Source organism: Pseudophryne corroboree, chromosome 1, assembly GCF_028390025.1.
Source record: "Pseudophryne corroboree isolate aPseCor3 chromosome 1, aPseCor3.hap2, whole genome shotgun sequence".
Lineage (NCBI taxonomy): Eukaryota > Metazoa > Chordata > Amphibia > Anura > Myobatrachidae > Pseudophryne > Pseudophryne corroboree.
In genome coordinates, this window is record NC_086444.1 from 310,192,764 (window position 1) to 310,206,294 (window position 13,531).

The window sequence follows — 13,531 nt, forward strand, 5'->3', positions numbered from 1 at the left end:
TGAGAGAAGGGGCCGCCCCCTCCTTAAAGTGGGTTTCTTGCACAAAGGCGACATCTACTTTCTTTGCCTTTAGTTCTCGTAAGGCCCTTGACTGTCTCTCAGGAATGTTGAGTCCCCGGGCGTTAATAGAAACCACCTTCAATAGCGCCATATATATGTTTCAAAAAGAAATAGTGAATCAAGCCTCAAAGATTCCAAGAGCATGAAGTAGGAATCGGGCACAAGCGGATCCAGGTAGGTCAGGAAGGTGGGAGAGAACCAGAAGGAAAATAGAGAAAAGAGAAGAAGAGGGCAGAAGAAGAACATCAGAACAAAAAGACATAACATTATAAAACAAATCGAACAAGAAACCATAGTGGAAACAAGACACCGCTCCCGGTTGTTCGAGCAGTAGAGACAGTAATCTCACCGATCGATCCGGGACCAGACATTGCGGTGCAAACGGGGTAACAAGGGAGGAACGGATCCACCCTCCGACACAAACCACATATTGGCATACAGAAATAATAATAAAAAAATAAGATTTTACTCACCGGTAAATCTATTTCTCGTAGTCCGTAGTGGATGCTGGGAACTCCGTAAGGACCATGGGGAATAGCGGCTCCGCAGGAGACTGGGCACAACTAAAGAAAGCTTTAGGACTACCTGGTGTGCACTGGCTCCTCCCTCTATGACCCTCCTCCAGACCTCAGTTAGGATACTGTGCCCGGAAGAGCTGACACAATAAGGAAGGATTTTGAATCCCGGGTAAGACTCATACCAGCCACACCAATCACACCGTATAACTCGTGATACGATACCCAGTTAACAGTATGAAATATAACTGAGCCTCTCAACAGATGGCTCAACAATAACCCTTTAGTTAAACCATAACTATATATAAGTATTGCAGACAATCCGCACTTGGGACAGGCGCCCAGCATCCACTACGGACTACGAGAAATAGATTCACCGGTGAGTAAAATCTTATTTTCTCTGACGTCCTAGTGGATGCTGGGAACTCCGTAAGGACCATGGGGATTATACCAAAGCTCCCAAACGGGCGGGAGAGTGCGGATAACTCTGCAGCACCGAATGAGCGAACTCTAGGTCCTCCTCAGCCAGGGTATCAAACTTGTAGAATTTAGCAAACGTGTTTGACCCCGACCAAGTGGCTGCTCGGCAAAGTTGTAAAGCCGAGACCCCTCGGGCAGCCGCCCAAGAAGAGCCCACCTTCCTCGTGGAATGGGCTTTCACAGATTTAGGATGCGGCAGTCCAGCCGCAGAATGTGCAAGCTGAATCGTGCTACAGATCCAGCGAGCAATAGTCTGCTTTGAAGCAGGTGCACCCAACTTGTTGGGCGCATGCAGGATAAATAGCGAGTCAGTCTTTCTGACTCCAGCTGTCCTGGAAACATAGATTTTTAGGGCCCGGAATACGTCCAGCAACTTGGAGTCCTCCAAGTCACGAGTAGCCGCAGGCACCACAATAGGCTGGTTCAAATGAAACGCTGAAACCACCTTTGGGAGAAATTGGGGACGAGTCCTCAATTCTGCCCTATCCATATGGAAAATCAGATAAGGGCTTTTACATGACAAAGCCGCCAATTCTGACACACGCCTGGCCGAAGCCAACGCCAACAGCATGACCACTTTCCACGTGAGATATTTTAGTTCCACGGTTTTAAGTGGTTCAAACCAATGCGACTTTAAGAAATCCAACACCACGTTGAGATCCCAAGGTGCCACTGGGGGCACAAAAGGGGGCTGAATATGCAGCACTCCCTTAACAAATGTCTGAACTTCAGGTAGTGAAGCCAGTTCTTTTTGGAAGAAAATCGATAGAGCCGAAATCTGGACCTTAATGGAACCCAATTTTAGGCCCATAGTCACCCCTGACTGTAGGAAGTGCAGAAATCGACCTAGCTGAAATTCCTCCGTTGGGGCCTTCCTGGCCTCACACCACGCAACATATTTCCGCCATATGCGGTGATAATGGTTTGCGGTCACTTCTTTCCTAGCTTTAATTAGCGTAGGGATAACTTCCTCCGGAATGCCCTTTTCCTTCAGGATCCGGCGTTCAACCGCCATGCCGTCAAACGCAGCCGCGGTAAGTCTTGGAACAGACAGGGCACCTGCTGCAGCAGGTCCGGTCTGAGCGGCAGAGGCCATGGGTCCTCTGAGATCATTTCTTGAAGTTCTGGGTACCAAGCTCTTCTTGGCCAATCCGGAACAATGAGTATAGTTCTTACTCCTCTCCTTCTTATTATTCTCAGTACCTTGGGTATGAGAGGCAGAGGAGGGAACACATACACCGACTGGTACACCCACGGTGTTAACAGAGCGTCCACAGCAATCGCCTGAGGGTCCCTTGACCTGGCGCAATATCTTTTTAGCTTTTTGTTGAGGCGGGACGCCATCATGTCCACCTGTGGCCTTTCCCACCGGTGTACAACCATTTGGAAGACTTCTGGATGAAGTCCCCACTCTCCCGGGTGGAGGTCGTGTCTGCTGAGAAAGTCTGCTTCCCAGTTGTCCACTCCGGGAATGAACACTGCTGACAGTGCTAACACATGATTTTCCGCCCATCGGAGAATCCTTGTGGCCTCTGCCATCGCCATCCTGCTTCTTGTGCCGCCCTGTCGGTTTACATGAGCGACCGCCGTGATGTTGTCTGACTGGATCAGCACCGGCTGGTGTTGAAGCAGGGGTCTTGCCCGACTTAGGGCATTGTAAATGGCCCTTAGTTCCAGAATATTTATGTGTAGGGAAGTCTCCTGACTTGTCCATAGTCCTTGGAAGTTTCTTCCCTGTGTGACTGCCCCCCAACCTCGAAGGCTGGCATCCGTGGTCACCAGGACCCAGTCCTGTATGCCGAATCTGCGGCCCTCTAGAAGATGAGCACTCTGCAGCCACCACAACAGCGACACCCTGGTCCTTGGAGACAGGGTTATCAGCCGATGCATCTGAAGATGCGATCCGGACCACTTATCCAACAGATCCCACTGAAAGATCCTTGCATGGAACCTTCCGAATGGAATTGCTTCGTAAGAAGCCACCATCTTTCCCAGGACTCGCGTGCAGTGGTGCACCGACACCTGTTTTGGTTTTAGGAGGTCTCTGACTAGAGATGACAACTCCTTGGCCTTCTCCTCCGGGAGAAACACTTTTTTCTGTTCTGTGTCGAGAACCATCCCCAGGAACAGTAGACGCGTTGTAGGAACCAGCTGCGACTTCGGAATGTTCAGGATCCAGCCGTGCTGTTGTAGCACTGCCCGAGCTAGTGCTACTCCGATCAACAACTGTTCCCTGGACCTCGCCTTTATAAGGAGATCGTCCAAGTACGGGATAATTATAACTCCCTTTTTTCGAAGGAGTATCATCATCTCTGCCATTACCTTGGTAAATACCCTCGGTGCCTGGACAGACCAAACGGCAACGTCTGGAATTGGTAATGACAGTCCTGTACCACAAATCTGAGCTACTCCTGGTGAGGGGGGTAAATGGGGACATGCAGGTAAGCATCCTTGATGTCCAGTGATACCATGAAATCCCCTTCGTCCAGTCTTGCAATAACCGCCCTGAGCGATTCCATTTTGAACTTGAACCTTCGTATATAAGTGTTCAAGGATTTCAAATTTAAGATGGGTCTCACCGAACCGTCCGGTTTCGGTACCACAAACATTGTGGAATAGTAACCCCATCCCTATTGAAGGAGGGGTACCTTGATTATCACCTGCTGCGAATACAGCTTGTGAATTGCCTCCAGCACTGCCTCCCTGTCCGAGGGAGCCGTCGGCAAGGCAGATTTGAGAAAACGGCGAGGGGGAGACGTCTCGAATTCCAGCTTGTACCCCTGAGATACTACTTGTAGAATCCAGGGATCCACCCGTGAGCGAGCCTAGTGGTCGCTGAAGTTCTTGAGACGGGCCCCCACCGTACCTGGCTCCGCCTGTGGAGCCCCAGCGTCATGCGGTGGACTTAGAGGAAGCGGGGGAGGACTTTTGTTCCTGGGAACTGGCTGTATGTTGCAGCTTTTTCCCCCTACCTCTGCCTCTGGGCAGAAAGGACGCGCCTTTAACCCGCTTACCTTTCTGGGGCCGAAAGGACTGTACCTGATAATACGGTGCTTTCTTTGGCTGTGAGGGAACATGGGGTAAAAATGCTGATTTCCCAGCTGTAGCTGTGGAAACGAGGTCCGAGAGACCATCCCCAAACAACTCCTCACCCTTGTAAGGCAAAACTTCCATGTGCCTTTTAGAATCAGCATCACCTGTCCACTGCAGAGTCCACAATCCTCTCCTGGCAGAAATGGACATTGCGTTTATTTTAGATGCCAGCCGGCAAATATCCCTCTGTGCATCTCTCATGTATAAGACTGCGTCTTTAATGTGCTCTACGGTTAGCAATATAGAGTCCCTGTCTAAGGTATCAATGTTTTCTGACAGGGAATCTGACCACGCAGCTGCAGCACTGCACATCCATGCAGAAGCAATAGCTGGTCTCAGTATAATGCCTGAGTGTGTATATACAGACTTCAGGATAGCCTCCTGCTTTCTATCTGCAGGTTCCTTTAAGGCGGCCGTGTCCGGAGACGGTAGTGCCACCTTCTTTGACAGACGTGTGAGCGCTTTATCCACCCTAGGGGATGTCTCCCAACGTGACCTGTCCTCTGGCGGGAAAGGGTACGCCATTAGTAACTTTTTAGAAATTACCAGTTTCTTATCGGGGGAAGCCCACGCTTCTTCACACACTTCATTTAATTCATCAGAAGGGGGAAAAACCACTGGTAGTTTTTTCTCCCCAAACATAATACCCTTCTTTGTGGTACCTGGGGTAATATCAGAAATATGAAACACATTTTTCATTGCCGTAATCATGTAACGGGTGGCTCTATTGGAATGTACACTAGTCTCATCATCGTCGACACTGGAGTCGGTATCCGTGTCGACATCTGTGTCTACCAACTGAGGTAGCGGGCGTTTTAGAGCCCCTGATGGCATTTGAGACGTCTGGGCAGGCACGTGCTGAGAAGCCGGCTGTCCCTCATCTGCTATGTCGTCAAACCTTTTATGTAAGGAGTTGACACTGTCGCGTAATTCCTTCCACATAACCATCCACTCAGGTGTCGACCCCGCAGGGGGTGACATCACATTTATCGGCACCTGCTCCGCCTCCACATAAGCCTCCTCATCAAACATGTCGACACAGCCGTACCGACACACCGCACACACACAGGGAATGCTCTGACTGAGGACAGGACCCCACAAAGTCCTTTGGGGAGACAGAGAGAGAGTATGCCAGCACACACCAGAGCGCTATATATATAGGGATTCACACTACCCACAGTGATTTTTCCCCTATAGCTGCTGATATTACACAGATTGCGCCTAAATTTAGTGCCCCCCCTCTCTTTTTTACCCTGTGGAGTCTGGAAACTGCAGGGGAGAGCCTGGGGAGCGTCCTTCCAGCGGAGCTGTGAGGGAAAATGGCGCCAGTGTGCTGAGGGAGATAGCCCCGCCCCTTTTCCGGCGGACTTCTCCCGCTTTTTTATGGAATATATGGCAGGGGATTTTACACATATATAGTCTTAATGACTATATTATGTGTTGTTTTGCCAGTAAGGTACTCTTCTTGCAGCCCCAGGGCGCCCCCCCCCAGCGCCCTGCACCCATCAGTGACCGGAGTGTGTGGTGTGCATGGGGAGCAATGGCACACAGCTGCAGTGCTGTGCGCTACCTTAATGAAGACCGAAGTCTTCTGCCGCTGATTTTCAGGAACATCTTCTTGCTTCTGGCTCTGCAAGGGGGACAGCGGCGCGGCTCTGGACGACCGAGGCTGGGCCTGTGTTCGATCCCTCTGGAGCTAATGGTGTCCAGTAGCCTAAGAAGGCCAAGCTAGCTGCAAGCAGGTATGTCCGCTTCTCTCCCCTAAGTCCCTCATAGCAGTGAGTCTGTTGCCAGCAGATCTCACTGAAAATAAAAAACCTAAATATAACTTTCTTTTCTAAGAGCTCAGGATAGCCCCTAGTGTGCATCCAGCTTTGCCGGGCACAAAATTCTAACTGAGGTCTGGAGGAGGGTCATAGAGGGAGGAGCCAGTGCACACCAGGTAGTCCTAAAGCTTTCTTTAGTTGTGCCCAGTCTCCTGCGGAGCCGCTATTCCCCATGGTCCTTACGGAGTTCCCAGCATCCACTAGGACGTCAGAGAAAAACATTTAGCGACCACAGGAATGCAAACACAACTTATCAATACAATGATAACAATACACAACCCAAACTATTGTAAAGCAGTATAAACTATGGTAGAGATGTAGGGCCATCTCCCTAAACGAGTAATACAATGTTCAGGCCCCTCAAGCAAAAGGCAAGAAAGCAAGAAAGAAAGAAAGCAAGAAAGAAAGCAAGAAAGCAAGAAAGCAAGAAAGCAAGAAAGAAAGAAAGAAAGAAAGAAAGAAAGAAAGAAACAGGGCCTGAGAGGCATTGCGCCTTCCGACTGCATAGGGATAACTTCCTCCGGAATGCCCTTTTCCTTCAGGATCCGGCGTTCAACCGCCATGCCGTCAAACGCAGCCGCGGTAAGTCTTGGAACAGACAGGGCCCCTGCTGCAGCAAGTCCTGTCTGAGCGGCAGAGGCCATGGGTCCTCTGATATAATTTCTTGAAGTTCTGGGTACCAGGCTCTTCTTGGCCAATCCGGAACCACGAGTATCGTTCTTACTCCTCGCCTTCTTATTATTCTCAGTACCTTTGGTATGAGAGGCAGAGGAGGGAACACATAAACCGACTGGTACACCCACGGTGCTACCAGAGCGTCCACAGCTATCGCCTGAAGTTCCCTTGACCTGGCGCAATATCTTTTATAGCTTTTTGTTGAGGCGGGACGCCTTCATGTCCACCTGTGGCCTTTCCTAATGGTGTACAATCCTTTGGAAGACTTCTGGATGAAGTCCCCACTCTCTCGGATGGAAGTCGTGTCTGCTGAGAAGATCTGCTTCCCAGTTGTCCACTCCGGGAATGAACACTGCTGACAGTGCTAACACATGATTTTCCGCCCATCGGAGAATCCTTGTGGCTTCTGCCATCGCCCTCCTGCTTCTTGTGCCGCCCTGTTGGTTTACATGGGCGACTGCCGTGATGTTGTCTGATTGGATCAGGACCGGCTGGTTTTGAAGCAGAGGCCTTGCCTGACTTAGGGCATTGTAAATGGCCATCAGTTCCAGAATATTTCTGTAGGGAAGTCACCTAACTTGACCAAAGTCCCTGGAAGTTTCTTCCCTGTGTGACTGCCCCCCAGCCTCAAAGGCTGGCATCCATGGTCACTAGGACCTAGTCCTGTATGTCGAACCTGCGGCCCTCTTGAAGATGGGCACTCTGTGCATGGAACCTGCCGAATGGGATTGCTTCATAGGAAGCTATCATTTTTCCCAGGACTCGCGTGCAATGATGCACCGATAACTGTTTTGGCTTCAGGAGGTCTCTGACTAGAGATGACAGCTCCTTGGCTTTCTCCTCCGGGAGAAACACTTATTTCTGGTCTGTGTCCAGAACCATCCCCAGGAACAGTAGACGTGTCGTAGGAACCAGCTGTGACTTTGGACTGTTTAGAATCCAACCGTGCTGTTGTAGCACTTTCCAAAATAGTGCTACCCCGACTAGCAACTGCTCCTTGGACCTCGCCCTTATAAGGAGATTGTCCAAGTACGGGATAATTAAAACTCCCCTTTTTCGAAGGAGTATCATCATCCCGGCCATTACCTTGGTAACACCCTCGGTGCCATGTACAGTCCAAACGGCAGAGTCTGGACTTGGTAATGGTAATCCTGTACCACAAATCTGAGGTACTCCTGGCGAGGATAGTAAATGGGGACATGCAGGTAAGCATCCTTGATGTCCCGGGATACCATGTAATCCCCCTCGTCCAGGCTTGCAATAACCGCCCTGAGCGATTCCATCTTGAACTTGAATTTTTTTATGTATGTGTTCAAGGATTTTAAATATAAAAAAGGGTCACACCGAACCATGCGGTTCCGGTACCCCAAACCGTGTGGAATAGTAACCCCGTCCTTGTTGAAGTAGGGGCACCTTAAGTATTACCTGCTGGGAATACAGCTTATTAATTGCCTCTAGCACAGCCTCCCTGCCTGAGGGAGTTGTCGGCAAGGCATATTTGAGGAAACGGCGGGGGGAAGACATCTCGAATTCCAGCTTGTACCCCTGAAATACTACTTGAATGAAACAGGGATCCACCTGTGAGCGAGCCCACTGATCGCTGAAATTTTTGAGACGGCCCCCCACCGTACCTGGCTACACCTGTGGAGCCCCCGCGTCATGCTGTGGACTCAGAGGAAGCGAGAGAAGAATTATGATTCTGGGAACAGGCTGACTGGTGCAGCTTTTTCCCTCTTCCCTTGTCTCTGTACAGAAAGGAAGCGCCTTTGACCCGCTTGCTTTTCTGAAGCCGAAAGGACTGTACCTGATAATACAGTGCTTTCTTAGTCTGTGAGGAAAACTGAGGTAAAAAAAAATTTTCCCAGCTGTTGCTGCGGATACGAGGTCCCAGAGACCATCCCCAAATAATTCCTCACCCTTATAAGGCAGAATCTCTATGCGCCTTTTAAGTCCGCATCACCTGTCCAGTGACAGGTCTCTAATACCCTCCTGACAGAATGGACATTACATTCATTTTGGATGCCAGCCAGCAAAATATCCCTCTGTGCATCCCTCATATATAAGACGACGTCTTTAATATGTTCTCATGTTAGCAAACTAGTATGTTTGACAGGGTCACCGACCACGCTGCAGCAGCACGCTCTGCAGGTTTCAGTCTAGTACCGGAGTGTGTAAATACAGACTTCAGGATAGCCTCCTGCTTTTTATCAACAGGTACCTTCAAAGTGGCCGTTCCTAAAACGGCAGTGCCACCTATTTTGACAACCGTGTGAGCGCCTTATCCACCCTAGGGGATATCTCCCAGCGTAACTTATCCTCTGGCGGGAAAAGGTACGCCATCAGTAACTTTTTAGAAATTACCAGTTTCTTATCAGGGGGAACCCACGCTTTTCACACACTTCATTCATTCATCTGATGGGGGAACAAAACACTGCCTGCTTTTTCTCCCCCAACATAAAAACCCATTTTTAGAGGTTAATGTCAGAAATGTGTAACACATTTTTTATTGCCGGGATCAAGTCACGGATGTTCCTAGTGGATTGTGTATATGTCTCAACCTTGTCGACACTGGAGTCAGACTCCGTGTCGACATCTGTGTCTGCCATCTGAATGAGCGGGCGTTTTTGAGCCCCTGATGGCCTTTGAGACGCCTGGGCAGGCGCGGGCTGAGAAGCCGGCTGTCCCACAGCTGTTACGTCATCCGCCCTTTTATGTAAGGAGTTGACACTGTCGGTTAATACCTTTCACCTAACCATCCACTCTGGTATCGGCCCCACAGGGGGCGACATCACATTTATCGGCATCTGCTCCGTCACTATATAAGCCTCCTCCTCAAACATGTCGACACAGCCGTACCGACACACCGCACACACACAGGGAATGCTCTGACTGAGGACAGGACCCCACAAAGCCCTTTGGGGAGACAGAGAGAGAGTATGCCAGCACACACCAGAGCGCTATATAATGTGGGGATTAACACTATAACTGAGTGAATTTTCCCCCATAGCTGCTTGTATATACAATATTGCGCCTAAATTTAGTGCCCCCCCCTCTCTTTTTAACCCTTTGAGCCTGAAAACTACAGGGGAGAGCCTGGGGAGCTTTCTTCCAGTTGCACTGTGAAGAGAAAATGGCGCCAGTGTGTCTGAGGGAGATAGCTCCGCCCCTTTTCCACGGCCTATTCTCCCGCTTTTTTGTGGAATCTGGCAGGGGTATTTACCACATATATAGCCTCTGGGGCTATATATTGTGGTATTTTTGCCAGCCAAGGTGTTTTTATTGCTGCTCAGGGCGCCCCCCCCCCCAGCGCCCTGCACCCTCAGTGACCGGAGTGTGAAGTGTGTATGAGGAGCAATGGCGCACAGCTGCAGTGCTGTGCGCTACCTTGGTGAAGACAGAAGTCTTCATGCCGCCGATTTTCCGGACCTCTTCTTGCTTCTGGCTCTGTAAGGGGGACGGCGGCGCGGCTCCGGGACCGAACATCAAGGCTGGGCCTGCGGTCGATCCCTCTGGAGCTAATGGTGTCCAGTAGCCTAAGAAGCCCAATCCGGCTGCAAGCAGGCGAGTTCGCTTCTTCTCCCCTTAGTCCCTCGATGCAGTGAGCCTGTTGCCAGCAGGTCTCACTGAAAATAAAAAACCTAAATCTATACTTTCTTTCTAAGGGCTCAGGAGAGAGCCTAGTGTGCATCCAACCTCGGCCGGGCACAAAATCTAACTGAGGCTTGGAGGAGGGTCATAGTGGGAGGAGCCAGTGCACACCAGGTAGTCATAAATCTTTCTAGAGTGCCCAGCCTCCTTCGGAGCCCGCTATTCCCCATGGTCCTTTCGGAGTTCCCAGCATCCACTAGGACGTCAGAGAAATTTAGTTACCACAGCTTTATAAATCATTACATATATTATACCCCCAGGAGGTTCATGATTACTGTGTGTCAATAAACTGTATATTTTTAATATACTGCTGTTTGTATGTATTATTAAGCGCCAATTGGGTTTACATTGTTCTTCAGGCAACATAAAATGTAGAGATACAGCAAGACAGATAAGAACATGCACCCAGAGATAAAAACAAACAACCCCCCCCCCCCCCCCAAAAGAAAACAAACAAAAACTAAACATAAAACTTAATGGTGCATACACACCGTGCGACGGGGTGTAGTGGCCGTTACGGACTATATTGTGATTGGAGGCATGTAGTCTGTATCGGCCTTGCCTGCACCCACTGTATTTTCTTGCGATGCGGGATTACGCATCAGCATAGCAATCTTATACACACACAATGCGATATGCACTATGTTTCCGTGCGATATGGACTGTATAGTCCATATAGCACGTAAAAATTGCACCGTGTGTATGCACCTTAAGAAAAGAAATACTCAGGATCCAAGTAACTCGAGACAGGAAAGGGATGCCGGAGCAAGAAAAGTTTTAAAGCAAAGTCTGGTATGATGTGTTTTAATAAATAAAAAGTTGCAAAAATTATGGAAATAATGTTGCTACTATATAGTAATTATCACTAGTATGTAAATTGTACTCACTGGGTCTATGCCAAAAGGATAAACTCCATTTACAACTCCTGCTACATTGGGATCCAGTGTCAAGGACTGATGTGAAGTATTTCTAAAGGTATAAAAAAAACATGTATAAAACAAACAGCAACTCTTTCTGTAAAAAGTATTGAACGTTTTTTTCCTATTCAAATATATAGAAAAATATAACTTTATTTACATTTTCAAAATGTCAAACTATTATAGGCCAAAAACGACTTCTATATACTCACTTCCAAGCTTCAGATTTAGTCATTGCGGACACACTCCAACTAGAACCAAATATATTAACCGACTTAGAAAAGCAGTCATTGTAAATAAGCCCAGTATAGACAGAAAAGAGCCCCATTAGAAGGATAATGTAGCGCCCCTCAAAAAAGGTCTTCAAAATCTGTAAAATAGTAACGAGAAGGAACATGTAATCACCATAACCTGCGCATACTGTATGCTGATGATCCCTAAAACCTTTAACTCAAAGGGGAAGAAACATTTGACAATCAGGCACTGAAGTGGATGAACATGTCAACAGCTACTGAAGCTTATAAAGACCTTTAATTCATAATTTTGTTAGTCACATTCAAAAGGGGTGTGGTTAATAGGGTCGACCATACTTAGGTCGACCACTATTGGTCGACAGCAACTAAGTCGACACCTAAAATAAGTCGACACAAGCATTAGGTCGACATGAGCAAGATCGACATGATTTATTTTATTTTTTTAATAGTGTAGTTTTCTTCTTAGAGTGACCGGGAACCCTAATCAGTGCACCGCTTCGCTCGCCATGCTTCGGGCAAGGTGCCTCACTCCACTACCGCTGCGCTTGGCACAGGTAACCGTTCCCAATTGTAGTCCACATGGATCGTAAAGTATTAAAAAGTTTCAAAAATGTGAAAAACGCACCTAGTAACCATGACGATCTAATGCATGTCGACCTAAGTGTGGTCGACCTAGAGACCAGATACCTTCAAAAGAACTGTATGTTTCCTAAAATATTACACACCTAATTTTTATTGTAATATTAATTTATAAAAACATAACATACATATACCAGATTCTGTATAATAGCCCCCCGCCTCTTCCCCATACAAATAAACTGCTATATGGAAGGATAACATCTAGTTTAGGTGTATTATAGATAGATAACCCAAATAACTGGGCAAGTTGCTTGAAGCATTTAACCAACTTCTGCACCACTTAAACATCTTTCAATATAAGGGCTTGTGTATTTGATATTAGGTCTGTCTGTATGTCAATTTTCCTATGTTTGCCAGTTTCAAAACAGAGAACCACAGATCTGGAGAAGGAATATACATTTTCTTACTTCATCTTGAGTGCGTTGTAGTTTTGGACTGTTTTCATAGAGAACCAGGAAGAGAGCAAACAGAGACATCAGAAGACCATGTCCAAAATCTCCAAACATGACAGCAAATAGGAAAGGAAATGTGATGATGGTGTAAGGAGCTATTATTTGAAAGGAAGAAAAAAAAAATACATATCTTTTATGTTGGGATGTTTGAATACTGTATTAAGCCCTGTACACACTGGGCGACCTTGCCTAATTAGTTATCAGCGCTATATCACAGATTGCTAATTAATTAGGGAAGATCGCCAGAGCATACACACTGAACTATATCGTTCAGTGACCTCAACCTCCTGCATTCCCCCAACAAGCAGCTCAACTACATACTCGAAATTGAGCTGAATGTTCGGTAGATAATGCCTGAACAAGAATGACCTGCGGGTGCGCGCATCGTTCAGGCATACACACTAGACGATTTGAACAATCGATCTATTAAGAAAGATCGTTATCATTCATATCGTCAAGTGTATCGCACAGTGGGGGTAATTCCAAGTTGATCGCAGCAGGAACTTTGTTAGCAGTTGGGCAAAACCATGTGCACTGCAGGATGGACAGATATAACATGTTCAGAGAGAGTTAAGGCCCATACACATTAGACGATGTCGCTCTGTGAGCGACATCATCTAACGTTTCCCCCTCCCGGGCCGGCCGGCGGCCGCCTGTATGCACTGAGCGATATGACAGCTCATATCGCTCAGTGACGTCACGCCCCCGCCAGCCCTGCATGAAGGTCGTGGACGACAGTCCACATCCTTCATGCATGCCCTACCGACAGCGACGATCGTTGTCGACCCGCGGGGCCGCGCATCGGTCGTCGCTGGCGGCATACACACTTAACGATAAAATGAGCGACGTCGCTCAAGGAGGGGGAAAATGAGCGACGTCGCTCATTATATCGTTAAGTGTATATGGACCTTTAGATTTGGGTGTGGTGTGTTCATTCTGCAATCTAATTTGCAGTGTAAAAATAAAGTAGCC

The 13,531-nt window shown here is 48.0% G+C and overlaps 1 protein-coding gene across 1 annotated transcript in view; it reads right to left on the bottom strand.

The window, feature by feature from the left end:
• Positions 1–13,531, bottom strand: part of ATP6V0A2 (ATPase H+ transporting V0 subunit a2) — a 182,818-nt gene that overhangs the window by 52,944 nt on the left and 116,343 nt on the right. The window contains exons 11-13 of the mRNA XM_063964483.1: positions 12,515–12,654; positions 11,427–11,584; positions 11,185–11,266 (exon numbers count right to left, since the gene is read on the bottom strand). Of these exons, the coding sequence (XP_063820553.1) occupies positions 11,185–11,266; positions 11,427–11,584; positions 12,515–12,654 (380 nt within the window). The remainder of the gene's footprint in view (positions 1–11,184; positions 11,267–11,426; positions 11,585–12,514; positions 12,655–13,531) is intronic.